The sequence below is a fragment of the Sminthopsis crassicaudata genome, chromosome 4 (genome assembly GCF_048593235.1).
Source record: "Sminthopsis crassicaudata isolate SCR6 chromosome 4, ASM4859323v1, whole genome shotgun sequence".
NCBI classification, from domain to species: Eukaryota; Metazoa; Chordata; class Mammalia; order Dasyuromorphia; family Dasyuridae; genus Sminthopsis; species Sminthopsis crassicaudata.
This window is the reverse complement of record NC_133620.1, coordinates 145,836,421-145,855,274: the sequence shown is the minus strand read 5'-3', so window position 1 is coordinate 145,855,274 and position 18,854 is coordinate 145,836,421. Positions and strand designations below refer to the sequence as shown.

The 18,854-nt window shown below is 32.6% G+C and overlaps 1 protein-coding gene across 1 annotated transcript in view; it reads left to right on the top strand.

Moving 5' to 3' along the window:
• SAMD5 (sterile alpha motif domain containing 5) overlaps nt 1-18,586 on the top strand; it is a 479,697-nt gene extending 461,111 nt beyond the window's left edge. Inside the window, exon 2 of the mRNA XM_074309598.1 lies at nt 14,861-18,586. Within this exon, the coding sequence (XP_074165699.1) occupies nt 14,861-14,914 (54 nt within the window). The 3' untranslated portion in view covers nt 14,915-18,586. The remainder of the gene's footprint in view (nt 1-14,860) is intronic.
• Nucleotides 18,587-18,854: the final 268 nt, after the last annotated feature.

The following is an 18,854-nucleotide window of genomic DNA, read 5'->3' as shown; positions in this document are numbered from 1 at the left end:
GAGGACCTTTTGTGAAGAAATATCCTATCTTTGCTAGGATATTTTGCAGAAATATAAACAATAAACTCAAAGCATTTGGGGTATGGAAGATAGCAAAAATAATACCTAGGAAGTGATTAAGAAAGGAGGAACTCACCCTTAGGTGATCATTCCTTCTCATTCCTACTGGATTTGGTTGCTTATGGATAGTATTGAACAGAGAGAGGTCAAGCCACAGAAGGAATGATTTTTGTGCTTCCGTGTTTCTGCCTCTGATTGTCACCTTTAAAAGTTACATAATTTGAGTCCTTCTGAAATTGCTACCCCCTTTGTCTGCCTACTAAGTGCTACACATCCAGTTCTAAAACATTTTTCAGGAGCTGATTCTTAAAGTTATCAGAGTATTTACACCTCAGAAATAAAACAATATCCTACAAATTAGGAATAATTTATGCTATCTAGGCTTAGAAAATGCTAATAATGAAGATTAAACTCGTGTGTTGGCAAGCTATTTTTTGAAAGCTCATTTGTTAAACATTTATCAGTACTCTCTTATGTATTGTTGTTGGGTCTTTACAATTTTTCTTGACTCTTCATGATCCCATGTGAAGTTTGTTTGCCATAGATACTATAGTGGTTTGACATTTTCTTCCTTGGCTCATTTTACAAATAAGGATTAAATGACTTGCCTAGGATCATAGAGCTAGTAAGTGTCTGAAGCCAGATTTGAACTGAGGAAGATGTCTTCCTTATTCCAGATCCAGTGCTCTATCCTGGACTGCCTAGCTAGTCTATTTTATTGATCTACAAACCTCAATTGGGCTCAACTGAAGTATATTAGAAGGCGCAAGGAATGAAATCATCATCAGATTGGAGGCCTGATGACTAGAAGCTAATAATAACAGCAACTGAAATGTATACGGTATTTTAAGGTTTGCAAAATGCTTGGCATCCAATATCATATTTGAGTCTTACAGTACTCCTGTATATATCCCAGAGGGAAAATTAATCAAATTAATCTATATCAGGACATCAGAGGCATGGGAAAGGCCAGAATGCTTGTTTTATAGTGACAGCTCACATTATAGGGCATTTTAAAATTAGCAAAATTCCTTTCTTATCTATACAGAAAAGTATTTTTCTGTGAATTAGTTAGACTATAAATGTCTTATTATCCCCATTTTTAAGATGAAGAAAGTGACATTCATGATCACACAGCTAAAAGCATCTGAAATATAAGTTGACACTAAGTCTCCTGACTTGAAGTCTTTGTGCAGAAAAGACTAGGAATTATAGCCATCACTACAGTTGTACTCCTCTCTCAAAACACTGTGTCCTACAAGGCTCCATTCTCTGTGGTATACTGATATTTGAATATCATTAGAAATTTAGGATTTAGAACTACAAAGGACCCTGGAGATCATTTACTCCAATACCCTCCTTATATAGATAAGGAAATAAGCATCCCAAAGGTCAAGCAATCTAGTACTAAACAGTAGTTGGAATTTGTACTGTCATCTGATACTCTCTAGCCATGTCTGATACTCACTATGAATGTCACTTAGTCTGGAAGAGCCTCAGAACACAGGTCTCTGAACTCCCAATCCAATATGCTTTCAATCACACTCCACTTTCGGCTAATAGAACATTATGTTTATGTTCATTCAGTATTTGTTCCCAATGCAAAAAGTCCCCCATTTTAAGGACCAGTGCTATCCAAGTAATGTTATCGTGTTTGGGAAAACTTAGGAGGCCAAAAACTGCTAAAGAATCAAAGAAGCGAATGACTCAATGTACAAAGGCTACAGTAAAATTTCTAGTAGTGGACTCTAGGCGCTAGATATTAGATGAGGAATATCATTCAAAAAATGAGATGATTAGAAAAGGAAATGGGCTAATGATGTTCCAAGAGTATAAGATGACAGAATGACAAGCTATATGAGAAACTTTAAAAAATACATGGGAAGGTCTTCAATTCATTGGGTAGCTTCCTATAGAGATTTTTATGGAAGAAACAGGCACAAGATTAGTTAAGTCAAATCAACAAGCATTTATTGAGCACTTATAGGTACCAAGCACTATGTTAAAATCCTGGAAGCACAATAGAAGTCAAAAGAGGGAAATTGCAAAAAGTGATGAGGAAGAAGAAAAAGGCACCTGCAGGGGATGATGATAGAAAAAAAGTCCATAGAAACCAGGAAAAAATAGATGAATCATGATCCACACTAGAGATGGATATATCTACTTCAGTGCAATCACTGGAATATTACATCAATATAAACCTGTTTAGTTAAAAAATATTTTTGTTGAGGGGCTATTGTATGATTTTTTTATAATGTTCCCTGACTTATCTGAAGTCTAATAGCAAATTCAATATTTTTCTTTAGTTCTATAGATGATTATGGGAAATGGGCTTTACTGGATACCATTGTTTTTGGGACAGCTTGTCAATCTAGATCTATACTGTAATAGTTTTCAAATCAAAGGAAAAATTCTCGTGCCTTCCAAGTCTCCTAAAAGTCACAAAACTGCCCTATCAATGATTAACATGTATTCTCTTGATACATCATAAAATCCTTTCTGTGCTGTAGCATCTTATGGCCTAAAGCCACTTTGCGATTCAAGAAGCATATGATTGATGAAATTGTGCATTAACTGATTCTGAAAGCCCTCTGGGCATTGGTTTGTTTCATAATGGATAGCAAGATGATCCCCCATCAACTCCCTCAAGTTATTTCTTGAAGAAGGTGATAATACAGATATTTTTAAAAATTATTTTCTTCAGTCATTGTGTAAGTTAGCTATATTTTATCTATATTGTCAAACTCTGTATGATATAAAACTAAAAATAAGTATTTTCAATTGATTTTATTTTTAATAAAGACCTTTGATTTCACCTTACATGATTTCACCTTTTTACCATTGCAACTTACTCTTTTTCTTTATTTTTAAAAAATATTTCATAAAATATTTCCCAATTATATATAAAGATATTTTAATAATTTTTTAAACATTTTGAATTCCAAATTTTCTTCCATTTTCTCACCTGTTCTCCCTCACTGAGAAGACAAGCAATATGATATGGATTATACATCTGAAGTTATACAAGTCATATTTTTCATATTAGCCATTTTGCAAAGGAAAAACACAAATAAAATAAAACAATAAAAATAAAGAGAATAAAAATAAGCTTTAATATGCAGAGTTTATTAGTCCTCTCTCTAGAGATTGATAGCATCATGGGTCTTTTGGAATTGCTTTTTTGTCATTGACTTTATCAGAATAGCTAAGCCTTTTCATGGTTGATCATCCTTACAATATTGCTGTTATTTTGTACAATATATTCCTGTTTTTTCCTCACTTCAATTTGTCTGAGTCCCATGTGAATATTCCCAGATTTTTTCTGAAAACCATCTGTTTTATCATTTCTTATAACACAATGACATGACATTACAATTATATAACAAAACTTATTTAGCCATTCATTCCCTCATTGATAGGCATTCCTTGATTTCCATTTTTTTTTTTGCCACCAAAAAATGTGCAAACATTTTTTGTACAAATAGATTATTTTCCCCTTTTCTTTAATCTCTTTGGGATACATATCTAGTAATATTGCTGAGTCAAAAGGTATATATCATTTATAATCCTTTAAATGTAATTCCAAATTGTTTTCCAAAATCACTGGAATAGGTTTACAATTTCCATAAGCTATGCATTAGTGGGTTTTTCATCCCACATTTTTCCATTTTTCCTTTTATGTTATGTTAGCCAATCTGATATCTCAGAATTTTTTAAATTTGCATTTTAATCAATAGTGATTTAGAACATTTTCATATGACTATTGACAACTTTCTTGTTCTAAAAATTGCTATTCATATACTTTTTACCACTTATCAATTGGGGATTTGTTTCTTCTTTCTATAAATTTCGCTCAGTTCCCTACATATTTGAGAAATGAAGTCCTTATAACATAAAACTTGCTATAATTTTTCCCCCCCTTCAGTTTTTGTTTTTCTTCCAATATGGTTTTTTATTTGCATAAAACTTTATTATTCATGTAATCGAAATCCATTCTGTATCCTGCTATGTTCTCTCTTTTTTCTTTTGTTATAAACTCTTTTTCTTAGCTATAAGTCTGACAGGTATAATTTTTTTCCATAGTTTCCCTAATCTACTTATGATATAATTCTTTATGTCTAAATCATTTATCCATTTTGATCTTATCTTGGATAAGTATGAAATTTTTGGTTTATGCCTAGTTTCTTTTAAACTACTTTCCAGTTTGCCCAGCATTTTTTTTTTTTTTTGCCAAATGTTTGAATCCTTACTCCAAAAACTTGGGTCTTTGAAATTATCAAATACTAGATAAGTATGATCATTTATTACTGTGTATTATGTACCTAATCTGTTTCACTGATCTACCACTCTATTAACCAGTACCAGATTGTTTTGATAATTATCTCTTTGTAATACAATTTGAAATAAGAAATTGCTATTCTGCTTCCCTTCACTTTTTTTTATTAATTCCTTTGATATTCTATACTTTTTGTTCTTTCAGATGAATTTTACTATTTTTTCCTCTGTGAAATAATTCTTTGATAGTTAAATCAATATGGTACTGAATAAGTAAATTTACTTACATAGGATTCTCATTTTTATTATATCAGCTTAGCTTACCTCTAAAAAAATAATATTTCTCCTATTGTTTAGATATGTCTTTATTTGTGTGAAAGTGTTTTGTAGTTATTTTCTGAAAACTCCTAACTTGTCTTGGCAGATAGACTTCCAAATATTTTATATTTTCTGTCATCAAATTAAATTTTCTCTTTCCATTGTTTTACTGCTGTGTTTTTATTAGTAAGATATAGAAATGCTGATAATTTATGTGGGTTTATTTTATGTCCAGGAACTCTGCTAAAGTTGTTGATTATTTCAACTAGTTCTTTAGGTAATTCTCTAGGGTTCTCTAACTCTACCATCAAATCATCTGCAGAGTAATAGTTTTTGTTTACTAATTGCTTATTTTTTATTCCTTCAGTTTCTTTTTCTTGTCATTTCTTTATTAGCATTTCTAGCACAATGCTGAATAAAAAGTAGTGATGATGTACATTCTTGCTTCGATACTGATCTTATTAGGAAAGCTTAAGTTTATCTGTGTAAACAGATAATGTTTTGCTCTTGGGTTGAGTTGGATAATAGTTTTCATTTTAAGAGAAGTTCCAATAATTCTTATTCATTCTAGGGTTTTTAATAGAAAATGGGATTTATATTTTTGTCAAATGCTTTTCTGCATATATTGACATAATCATATGACTTTCATTGTTTTTTGTTATTGATAGAGTTAATTTTGACTGATAATCTATTTAATAATAAAACCAAGCCCTGCATTCCTGATAGAAATCCCAGTTGATCATAGTATACAATCTTTGTGTTATATTGCTGTATTGTCTTCACTGGTATTTTTATTTAAAAATTTTCATGTTGATATTCATTAAGGAAAATGGACTTATAATTTTTCTTTCTCTGTTTTGGCTCTTTCTGGTATAGATATTAAAAATACATTTGCATCATAAAAGCAATTTGTTATGGTCCCCCTCTCTCTATTTTTTCAAATAATTTTATATAGTATTGTAATTAATTTTTTCCTCAGATGGTTTAATAGAATTAATTTGTGAATCCTTTGGGTGCTGAGGATTTTTTTTCTTAGGGAAATAATAGCTTAAGTTTCTTTTTTTCTAAGATAGGATTTTTCATTCTATTTTCTTCTTTTGTAAATCTGGACACTTTATAACCTTGTAAAATATTCATTCATTTCAGTTAGATTGACAGTTTTTACTGGCATATGATTAGGCAAAAATAACTCCTAATAATCACTTTAATTTCATCTTTAATGGTGGTAGATCAGCCTTTTTATTTTTTGAATCTAGTAATTTGCTTTTTCTTCTTTTTAAAAATTAGATTAACCAATAGTTTTGTTATTGTTTTTTTCTCCATAGTGCCAGCTCCTAGTTTTTATTTATATTCATTTTTTACTTGCAGCTTTATTAATCTATCCTTTGATTTTCAGAATTTCAATTTTTAGTGTTTATTTGGAGACTTTTTAATTTGTTCATTTTTCTAGTTTTATTTAGTTTGAATAGCCAATTTCATTGATTTGCTCTTTCTCTCTTTTTTTATTGATATATACATTTTAGTAATATAAAATTTTTCCCTTAAGGGACTACTTTGGCTGCATCCACACAAACTTTTTGAAATGTCTCATTGTCATCATTCTTTAATGAAATTATTAATTATTCCTAGCTTTATCCTTGACCCTTTAGGATTAGATTGTTTAATTTCCAACTAACTTTTAATCTATGTTTCCATAATCCTTTGTTAAATGTAATATCATTTCATTATGAACTAAAAAGGGGGTATTTAATATTTCTCATTTTCTGCATTTACTTGTGAAGTTTTTATGCCTTAATAAATGGTCAATTTTTGTGAAAGTGCCATATACAGCTAAGAAATAGATATACTCCTTTCTATTACCTTTCACATGTTTACAGAGATTTAGCATATCTAACTTTTATAAGATTCTATTCATCTTCTTCACATCTTTTTTATTTTATGGTTAAATTTATGTAGCTTTGAGAAGGGAAAAATAAGATCCCTCACTAACATAATTTTACTACTCCCTCTAGTAACTCATATAACCTTTCCTTTAGGAATATGGATGCCATGTCATTTGGTGTATATATGTTTTGCATTGATATTATTCCATTGTCCATTATTCCTTTTAGCCAGATGTAGCTACCCTGTTTATCACTTTTAATTAGGTCAAGTTTTGCTTTTGCATTGTCTGAGATCATGATTGCTACTCCTGTTTTTATTTAAACTTTAACTAAAGCATAATGGATTTTTATCCAGCTCCTAATTTTTATCTCTCTGTGTGACTCTCTGTTTAAAGTATGTTTCTTGTAAACAACAAATTGTTGGATTCTGGTTTCTAATTTTCTGCTGTCTTCACTTTTATGGATGAGTTCTTCCTTTTCACATTCACAATTGTGTTTACTAATTGTTCCTTCTCCTCCATCCTGTTTTTACAGTCAGGTAAGATAGATTCCTATTGCCAATTGAATGTGAGTGTGTGTGTGTGTGTGTGTGTGTGTGTGTGTGTGTGTGTGTGTGTGTGTGTGAAAGAGAGAGAGAGAGAGAGAGAGAGAGAGAGAGAGAGGTATGCCTCTTTTATTTAGTATAGTTTTGCCCATTCTTTCTCTTCCTCCTCCCTTCTCCCTTTTCTAAGGGCATCTCTATTTGTCACCTATCCTTTTTTTCCCATCATTCTAATATAATCAACCTGTTCATTCTTATGTTTCCTTATAGAAAGGTAAACAGTTTAACCTTATTGATTTCTTTTTTATATTTACCTTTTCATGTTTCTCTTGAGATTTGTATTTTAAAGTAAAATTTTCTATTCATCTCATCTTTTTATCAAGAATATTTGAAAACTCTCTACTCATTAAAAGCCATTTTTCCCTTAAAGAAAGGGGCAGCTAGATGGCACAGTGGATAAAGCACCAGCCCAAAAGTCACAAGGAACTGAGTTCAAATTTGCCCTCAGACACTTAACAATTCCTAACTATGTGATCCTGGGCAAGTCATTTAATCTCATTTACCTCACCAAAAGAATTCTTATTCTCAGCTTTGTTAGGTAGATTATTATTGATTGTAACCCCAGCTCTCTTGCCTTCTGGAATATCATAATCCAAGATCTTTTCTTCTTTGAAATGGTAGTTGATAAATTCCTGCATGATCAATATTGTAGCTTTACAATATTTGAATGTTTTCTTTGTCACTGTTTGAAGTAGGAATTTGGCTATAATATTCCTGCAAGTTTTCTTTTTGGTATCTTTTTCAGGTGATGGTTTGTAGATTCTTTCAATTTCTATTTTAGATTCTGGTTTGAGGATATCAGGGTAATTTTCCTTGACAATTTCTTGATATCCAATGTCTAAGCTCTTTCTTTGATCATAGCTTTCAGGTATTCTCCTAATTAAATTATCTCTTCTTGGTCTATTTTTCCAAGCAAATTACTTTTTACCAGTGGGATGCTTCACATTTTCATTCTCTTATTCATTCTTTTTGTCTTCTTTTATTGTTCTCAATATCTCATGAAGTTATTGTCTTCCACTTGCCCAATTCTAATTTTTAGGGAATTGTTTTCTTCAGTTAGCTTCTGTACTTCTTTTTCCATTTGACCAATTCCCTTTTTAAGGAGTTTTATTTTAATTAGTGAATTTTATGATTCATTTCTGATTGGGCCAATTTTATTTTTAAGGTGTTATTTTCTTCAATTTTTTGCCTCTTATAGAATTGTTAATTGTCTTTTTCAAAATCATCTTCTATTGCTTTCATTTCTTTACCTAATTTTTCCCTCTACCACTTGTATTTGATATTGAAAATCAATTTTAGCTCTTTGAGGTATCTTGTTGGCTTGTATACAGTCACCTCTTTTCTCTGAGTATTCTAGCTGTTTTTACTGTATTATCATCTTCTGAATTTGAGTCTTGATCTTCCCTGTCATATAGTAGTTTTTTTTTTTTTATGTTCAGATTATTTTATTGTTATTTGTTCATTACCCCCTTCTTCCCTATTTCTTTATTTGGAACTTTGGGCTCTATTCTTAGCATGGGGAATGGATGCCTGCCTTGAGCTTCAAGCTTTTTCATAATGCTGTTTCAGAGATAGTTCTTGTTAGGTTGTATTGTGTTGTGTTATGAATTTTTGGTGTTTCCATGGTGGCGTGATTTGGAGAGAGGTGTGGTCACTGTTCTTCTGATCGGTATCTGGTCCTTATTCGGGAAGGACCCTGATCTTTTAGGTTTGCATTGATACAGCTCATCAAGATTCCTGTCCCCATGGGACAAGAAGTGATAATCCTCAGGGTTTCTACTCTTTGACCAAAAGAACTTCTTTGTCTTTGAGCTGTGTCCCAGAAGTGGGTACAGGCAATCAAGTTGCCTTAGGTGCCTCTTAGGATTCCCAGTGCCTCTTGATCAAAAGTGTTCTTCTCTACCCTTGAAATATGACCCAGAATTGGGTACAGGCAATGGAATTGCCAAACAGTCAAACAATTTTGTGTTTAATGCTAGTACAGGAATCCTTTGGAGTCTTTTTCTGACTGGATCCCCTTACCATTTCTGACTTGAGAATTCTCCACTGCTGCTGATGCTTTCACCACCATCTAGCCTCACCACTGGTGTTTTATCTATATGCCTTCTGGATCAGCCTCTTCCCTATGTCACAAATTTATTTTACCAATTTCCTGTATTGCCTTGGACTGGAACAATGCCTCCCATTGATTTTTGAGCTCTACTTTAAAGTTTGAAGATGAATGTTGGGAGAGTTCAACTGAGTGCCTTCTTTATTTTGCCATCTTGACAGCACCCCTGAAAAAAAAAATTAAAATCTTAAAAGTGCTTAAAGTGCTTTGGGAAATGAAACATTATATGCCTGGTTGATGATCACATATTCAATGCATACCAGAAGCCAAATCTTTCAGATTTTAAGGTCAGTTCTCTATTCATTATGCCACACTGCTTCTGAATTTTATATATAATGCTACAAATTTTATAAAACACTTTGCTTTCTCACATTTGTGAAACCTTGTGACTGACAGACTTTATACTACAGATATTTTTATACTATAAATATTATTATTTCTATTTATAGATGAAGTAATTAAGGTTGGAAGATTAAATCATTTGCTCATGATTACTTAGCTATTCAATCTCAGAGTCAGGATTCAAACCCATTTCTCTTCTAATTCCAACATTCCTAGCTACACTGCTTTTGAAATACAAATAAAGTGTTATGTTTTTTATTAACTTGGTCACAGAAGACTAGTAGATACCAGAAATATCATGTGACCAAATGCTTTGTCAAGCCCATCTATGTCTTTTTCATGCTCTGGGATAAAAGGTGGATAACAAAAGCAGCTGCATCCCTCAGAACAGTGAATGCAAACATAAGACATCTCCTACAATGTGCTGCTATTGATCTCTTGGCTTAATGACTAAGGACTCCCTGTGGAAAAAGAGCTGACTGAGGATGGGCCAGATTGGTATCCTGGCCATGTTAAGAGCCTTGCTAGCAGAAATGCCAATTAGGCTAAAGCTTGAGAAGACAGCAGAATTCATTTCTGTTTCTTCCTTTTGTCATGAAATAGGGAAAGAGATTTGTCTAATAGAGGAATAGGCTATTATTTTAAACTGAATGACTTAAAAACAGGTTGCTCTTTTTATTTATCATGTTTTGGTATAATATGAAACCCAGAACAGATATGATTCATATTTTACAGGTAGAAATTGGGACTAGATTTCTTGCTTCATTCACTGTGTCAGACATAGAGCTTTTCAAGTTTCAGGGACTTAAAAAAATGTTCCTTAGATTTGTGCTTTAATTGTTTCCTCATCTGATTTAGGAAATAACTGGGAAAATGTCTTTATCAAATATAAACTATAGGAAAAAGGTAGCATGATATAGCAAATGTAGAACTTGCCTCTGAATCAAGAAAATATAGGTTTCAGTGATACCTCTGAACTCTTGAAGAATTTAAGCCACAGAATAATTGTTTTTATTAGTAGAAGTTTTTTCGACACATATTCCCTATATTGATATAATTCCTGTTTTAGGCAAATAAAATTATTTTTTATTTCACTTTCCTTATTTTTGACCTTCTTAGATTTTATTTAACTGTCTTTTAAGTTGCAGAAAAGAAGTATGCTATATTTTGTGCTCACTCTAGAAGGATTTTTATTTTAAGATAAAAGATTAATTTTTTTATGAAAGTGAGAACTGTCCATTTAGACTTTTCTCTGAATCTTTGAATATTTGAAATTGTATTTTTTGTTGCAAAATCTAATTCGTTAAAGTTGGAGAGGCATCTTAGTTCATCAATATATTGAACACCTACAATACCAAGCATTGTTTCATCCACTGAGAGTAGGAATAAAAATGGGAGCAGAAGACTGAAAGAGATTCTCTCTTTTCTCAAGGAGTTTACAGTATAGACAAGGCCAAAAACTAAATAAGTGCATAGGAAAACTATGCACACAAAATACCCAAACCACAATATCATTAAGATATCATCACAACATGGGCAAATTGGTTCAAGTTATGCCATATACATTGTTTTCACCAAAGAATGTAGGCACTTGGAAGTTAGTGACATTTTTTTTTCTTGTCTTTGTATTTTCAGTACCATCTAATACAATTCCTATACATAGGAAACACACTTATTAAGTTAATTAATTTAAATGAATTAATAAAAAAATTCAAAATATTGCTACTGAAGAATATTAGACAATTTAAGGTTTCCTATGAACCGGTGATCTTTGCTTGTAAATTAAATTAACTTGACAATTTCATATTTTATTCTATTAGGCTCATGTTAACTTGTCTTCACTAATAAATTCAATTGAGCAAATGTTTACTGAGCATGTATTATTTTTGGTTGCTAGTAAATACAGAAGAAATATAAAATCAACACTATCCAAGAGCTTAGATTCTTTTGAGGGATATAAGATTTATATTTCTAGAGACACCAAGGTGGTGGAATAGAAAAAGAGTCCAGAAACTGGAAAACTTAAGTTAAAATGTAGCTTCGTATATTTATTAGGTGTGTAACCCTGAACAATTCACTCAACCTTTATCTGCCAGTTCCCTTAATTATAAATTGGGAATAATAATGGTATCTATCTCCCAGGGTCAATTGAGACAAGTCTAAAGCATTTAGCACAGTGCCTGGCACATAGTGGGTTCTTAATAAATGCTTATTTCCTCCCTCTCTCCATTCTTTCCTTCCTTGCAAAAAGAAAAAATAAGTTATAGAACAGTACAATAATACATTTATATATAATCAATCAATTAACTAGCATTTATTAAGCTCTTTATGTATTAGACACTTTAACAAGGTCTGGGCATTTAAATACAGATAATTAAACAATCTCTAATCTCAAAGAGTTTAAAGCCTCTCAGAAGAGACTAGGTATATAAGTTTATGCAAAGCAAATTTAAAGACAGGAAATAGAAACAAATAAGAGACTGTAGAAAGCAAGATATTTAGTGAGAAGACCACTAGCAGTTGGGCAAAATATGGACAAGTTTCATGGATAAGTTGAAGCTTGAGCTACATCTTGAAGATGCAGAAGGATGCCTTGAGGTAGCTTTCTCCTTTTCTCCCTTTCCCTCTCTCTCTCCCTTTCCCCTCATTCTCCCTCTCTGTCTGTCTCTGCCTTTATCTCTGTCTCTGTGTATGTCTCTCTCTTGGTCTTTCTGTCTTTCTCCTTCTGCTGAGACATTTGGTATTAAGTAACTTGCCTAAGGTCACACAGCTCTTAAGTGTCAAGTATCTGAAGCCAAATTTGAGTTTAGGTCCTCCTGACTTCAGGGTGGGTACCCTATCCACCCTGGCATCTCATAACCATGTTACGTAACAAAACTGCACGTTTGCCCTCTAAGCACACCTTTATTATTCTAGCCTTTCTTGCTTTTACTCATACCATCTCTTCTACTTGTTGTGCTCTTTGATTTCATCCATAATATCCTACTTATACTTCTTGACCCAATTCAATTGCCATCTCTTCCATGAAGCCTTCCTTGATCTTTCCAGCCAGTTGTCTTCCTCTGTACTGCTCTTGCAGTTTATGCTATGTATTGAAATCTTTGGTGTTGATATTTCCTGATGAATTGAAGCCATGAAATGTGATTTGATACCCTGTTATATCTATCCTGGCCCCTAGTGCAAATACATCCCATATTAATAAAATTAGAGACAGTTGATGGCATAAAAATATATTTGATTTTGGTTCCAGTAAATTTGGGGTGCAAATCTGAGTGCTTCAGGCCACTTTCCCAAGACTATAAGCTATGGTTAAGGTGTCAATTTACATTGATAATTTTTTTTTTCTTGAGACTTCCCTCTACCAATGGAGCTATTAGTCTAGTTCCAACTGATCATATGATCATATGATTATATTATTATAAGTTATATGAACACATATACACTTTTTTTTTAGTGCTAAAGGGAATTTGGAGACTATCTAATCCAACTCCTCCTCCATTTTTTATAGGAACAGCTGAAGCCCACAAAGTTTAAGTGGCTTGCCAAAGGTCAAACTTATACAGCAAACTTATACAGTGAAAGAGGGTCTTCTGATTTCCCTTTCTTTATCCTTGAATTGTTCCACTGGTAAAGAAATCTCATTGAGAAGATGAATACAACGTGTTCCAAGTTCTCCCAACAAATGTCATCCTTAAAATATTGTGATTTCCTTTTATTTCTGTCTCTTTGTGATGTTGCCAGTGTCAGGTTTTTTAAATGAATATCTCACATTTTTAAAAATTTATTTCTTACCCTTCTAAGTATAAAACAGAATATTTTTTAATTTAAATTTGAAAAACTACAGTGAATTTAAGAATTTTGTTGTTAGTCTGATAGTTATAGTAGTTTTCTACTATGTCTATGGCATATACTTGAAATGTTTGAGCCAAACATGGATATTTTTTCTTACTACTTGGGCAGCAACTTAAATTAGAAAATTCATCACATACTGCCAGTGGGATCCAATTTGCATACCATGACATTTGTTAGTTTGGTTGAACTAGAGCTACAAAAAAAAAAAAAAATTAGGCACATTCTCATGCTGATAAGCAGATCAGAAAGTATAGCATATTTGGGGAAAAGCCTGGTTTTGAAATCAGAGAGTATAAATTCAAAATTCAATTCTGTTGCTTACTATCTGTGACTCTAAGCAAGGCATTTTTCTTCTTAGTTCTGTTTCCCTATCCATAAATTGGAGTTTACATTAGGTGATTTGATTTCTAGGATTTCTTATAGATATGAGGCTTAGTTAACACTAGCAAAAATTTAGAGTTAATATATTATTGTTGCTGCCTTTTTTCTGGTAAAAGGCCCAGGTTACCTCTTAAGTAATGCTGTTAAATAATTTTAAACTGAATTGGAGAGCTGTCTTTAAGAATTTGAAATTCTGTCATGTTGAAGAGGGATGAAACTTATGTTTGGTCCAAAAGTGTAATAGTTGGAGCAATGTGAAGGTAAAGGAGCAGATTTTGGCAATAAATGAGAAACAATTTTCAAAATGAGAATTGCCCCAAAGAATTGGCCCCTTTGGGAGGGAGAAAATTCCTCTAGATTAGAGAGCAAAGACTGCATAACTATGTGTTGTGGAAGTGACTCTTATTTGATTATGATTTGGCCTATATCCCCCCTGATGTCTCAGTAAGTTCAAAAATCCTATGGTTTACCTTTCGTTTATACAATATTTGTACCTTCAATAACTGAGCATATGATCTGCAGATTTTCTGAATTCATATCCAAAAAATCTAATTGGTATTGGTCAAGTTAATGAAATATTAATAGTTTCTTGATAATGTCCACTTTTGTAGCACAATCTTTTAGATACATGTGGAGTAGTTACTGTAATGTTTTTAAATAGCTAGCTACTGTCTCCATTTTACAGATGAGGAAACTGAGGCTCAGAAGGAATATGTGACTTGTTCATGGTCACAGAGTGAATGTCAAAAGTGAAATTCTGAACTGTTTTCCAAGTTTGATTTAAGCACTCTTTCTCTTTTGCTTTCCCTTAGCTCAGAAAAAAGGAGCAATGGGGGACATGTCCTCCCCTGACCCTTTTAAAATGAAATTTCATGAGTAAAAGCTAGAAAATTTTTATGATTCCTTTTCTTTCCAGGACTTCCTAATAGTCATTTCCATAATTGACATCCCATAAGAATTCTGAATCACTCCTGTGAAAGAATGAGAGTCTTTCTAAATCACACCATCATAATGTTTATATATTTTTTCTTTCCCTAGGTAAGTGGATGTTTTCTCTTCATTGCTACAGAGAATGATTGGTTTGTCTGGTAAGTCGTCTTCTTGTAGTGAATTATATTATGAATTTATATGAATCACCTGGGAAAGCCCAAGCATGGTTTGGAAAATGTTTATGCTGAATGTGTGGATGTGGTTTAAATCATTTTGGATGAAAATAATTCAAGTTCTTACACTGTTGTTCTGAGATGCTGTTTTGGAGCTTTCCATAGAGTTGGTTCTGAAGTCTAAGAGAGATCCAGAAAGCTTGATTGAGAGTTTATCTATGAAAATTTGCTTTTATAAATTCTGTTTATGTGAACACAAGCCATTCCTTAAAAAAAATCTCTTCTGAATGTGGAATCTCATAACGGTTGATTTTGATGACCATATTTGTGCTATATGTATATATCTGATTATGGCTACTAGTTGTTTTAAGATTTGGCCCAGGAAAGCTCAAGGTAAATCAGCCATGTATTTTAGGTGCAAAGAACTAATGGGAAAGGAAATCAAGCTATGCCAGGAGCTTCTTACTATAGCTTTGATGATAGCAGTTCTAGAGCCATATATTGCTGATGATCTTCATTTATTTTTTAGCCTTGGATTCATCTAAGTAGATAACAGTGTAATTCAGTGTCTTTCAAAGGAAATTGAAGAGATTTAATCTCCAAGTATACAAAGTTCACTTGGCTGCTTTGACTGGGATATTGGTCCTCTTAAAATAGTTATTCAAGGATTAAGTTATCATGTTTGCTGACTCTGGGAAATGTTCTCTTGAATCCTGTCAGACCACAGAAATGTTCAACTTTCTATTAACTAAATTATCTTGAGTATGTGTAACTTATCACTTGAATTTTCCTTTATTAAGAATTTAGGGTTTGATTTTGATTTTAGGGGTTGAGTTTGATTTCCTTTAAAAAAATTTTTAGCTTTCGATAATCTAACCTTTAAAATCTATCCCCCCTGGTGGGTGCCAGAACATGCATGTGCACAAGTGTGTATATTTAATAGAACATGTTTGAAGAAGAATACCCTGAGGTCAACTAAATTGTTCTTGAAATGTTCAAAAGACTGCAGAGATGTTGCTTTAAATAACCTGTATGGGATGCTGACCCCATGCTGTTTTCAGTCCTGCAACAGAATTTTTCTAATAAAGGATCTGGCTTACAAAGATCAGGAAATAGAAGACAGAGAGAAGGAAAGGTGAAGGAGGTTAGATTTCAAACTTGCATAGGCTTTTCTCCTACCTTTGAAGCTTAATCAAAATACACAGACATGTGAATCAAGATGTTATTTGAACAGCTTGCTTGACAAAGGGCTAGGATGGTGAAACAAGCTTTCACTGGACAAAGTTGGCTTCACAATGGGGTTTTTTCTCCACCTTTTGGCCTTTCTAGCTGTTATAAGTAAACTGTAGCAATTCTTTTAAAGGTCAAGAGGTATTTCTTTACACAAATTTCATACTTGGGAAAAATAGGGATGAATATATACAAATAATGTGATCTCTCCCAATTAACTTCAGCAGCTGTTATTTAGGGTTATTGAAGCTCAGATTGATAGCCCACTTTGGGGATTTGATTTTGATCATTATTTTTTTTCTTTTTTTTAGTTCCTTTCATACTATTCTCAATAGCTTTACCGCTAGCATAAATGTGATAATTGCTGGCTGCAGTATGTTCAGTGTGACCTATGGAGATAGTTTGAAAGATGCTCTGTGTGAAACATAGTCTGCTTTGAACCTAAGCTTCACCATTTGTGTTAAGAATTTGATTTTTTAAATCTCTACTTTTAGATCATCTAAAATGGGATTTTTGCCAATGGACTTGGTTGTTTCATAAGCAACATAGTATATAGTTAGAAAAGAACATTGACCTTGGAGCTGGAAGAGCAGAGTTCAAGTCATTGTTACATGAGATTGAGCCAGCATTTATTGTTTCAGGTTTATTGTTTTCAGTTATAAAAAAGGGTTGATCATTCTCCTACTTCACAGCTTTATTTTGATAATCACATGAAATAATATATCTACTGTTTTATTATCATAGGATAACTACATGCTTATATAAATTGGCATTATAATTTTAATGCCTTTAATTGAATCTGTCATTCTGAGGTGCATCTCTAAAAAAAAGTATCTTTTGGTACAAATAACGAAAGTTCTCGTTTGGCAAAAGAAAGTCTTTATATCTAATTTTGTATTGAACTAAATTTATTTAATATGTAATATCAACGAAATATCCTATATAATTAAGATGATAGGCTATACGTTAAGCCTGGATGGGACGAAGAAAGATAATGAATTTTCTTCCTCTAGATACAATTAGACTTAAATTATTCATTCATTCATTCATACAAGGGTTTATTGAGAACCTACCAAGTATATATTACTGTTCTAGGAAATGAGTAAACATAAATAATCCCAATATACAGTCACTTCCCTCAAGAAGTTTACATTCTATTTGAAGAGAAAAGGCATGAGCCAAGTGAGAAACTCAAGAGCAATATATTTACTTGTCCTATGAAGGCCAGAGAAGTGACCTATAACTGGAAGCTTCAGACAAGGCTTCAAAAGAGCAGGGGGGCAGAAACAAATTGATTCTTAAAGAATGAAATCATATAGTAGTTTGGGTTTTTACCAGCAACAAATAATAGCTAGATATGCACAAAGTAATGGTTATTCTCCTTCATAGAGGAGAAAGTAAAAAGACAGCAAGATACACTCTCTATCTATATGTTATAAAAATGTTGTCTTCCTTGATAAGATAGAAGTATTTCAAAGAATAAAAAACATTAAAAATTAACAAAAAGTTTGAAAAAGGTCACTGAAGTTCTAACTTACATCAAGAGACCTCTGTGATAGTTAGGGAAAGGGCTTAAAAATAAACATTTGAAATTATATGATAGGTAAGCTTTTTCCCTTGGTGGAAGGCACTTAAAAAAGGAAAAGCACATTTTCCTTGTGCTCTAGGGGATAATGAGGATAATTCACTAGTGCCACCAGTGAGAAGTTGGAGTAAAAATTCACCATGGTGGGCAGTGTCTCCCTGCTGAGTCAGCCCATTTGTCAATATGAATTGAACAATAGAAGGCCCACTGTCATCTTGGGGAGCTTATCTGGGACATGACAGCAAGACTCCTGAGGCTTGTCAGATCTAATGGCCTCTATCCACTCTTGGTGATTCATTAGGGGACAACTGATACCGCCAAAAGGGACACTAGAAGGATTTCTAGGGATAATGAAGTCTTGGTAGAAAAGGAGAGGCTGTAAGGATACTGATGGCCTTTAATAACTTTTGCCAGATAAAAGTTTATTTTAGGAGAGAAAGGCAGATAGAATGTTTAAATACAATATTACTTACTATTAATAATAATATTTATATTGCACTTCAAGGTTTGTAAAGTGCTTTACATTTGTTATATAATTTGATTATCAAGAAATACTTGTAAAATAGGTACTATTATCTAATCTTTTAAATGAATAAACTGAGTTTGTGAGGCTAAATAACTTGTACAGGGAGACAAAGCTACTCATTGTCAGAGATTACATTTGAACTCAAATGGTTCTGACTCCAAATATAGCACTCTGTCCTTTTGGCAGCATATATAAATATGAGAAGTTCTCTCCAGCAAGAATGTTCCTGATGAATGTTAGTAAAATATATATTTGACTAGTGTCTTATAACTCTGACTAGTAGCTTTATGGTAAAAATGAAAGAATAGTACTACTATTATTCCTTCTATATCACTGCTATTTCCTAACTTATAATGATCTTTTTATTGCCATATTTTATGGTGTTTTTTTTTTTTAGCCTTCACCCTTTTGATCATCATATCCTCAAAAATCTCCTCTAGTTCTTTTCCTACCTGTCTAACCACTCCTTCATGGGCTCTTTTGTTGGACTACTTTCTTCTCTGCAAAGGTGGAATGGAATGTCTCAGTATCCTTGCCAAGAAAACTCCAAATGGGGTCATGAGGAGTAAGACATAACTGAAATGGCTG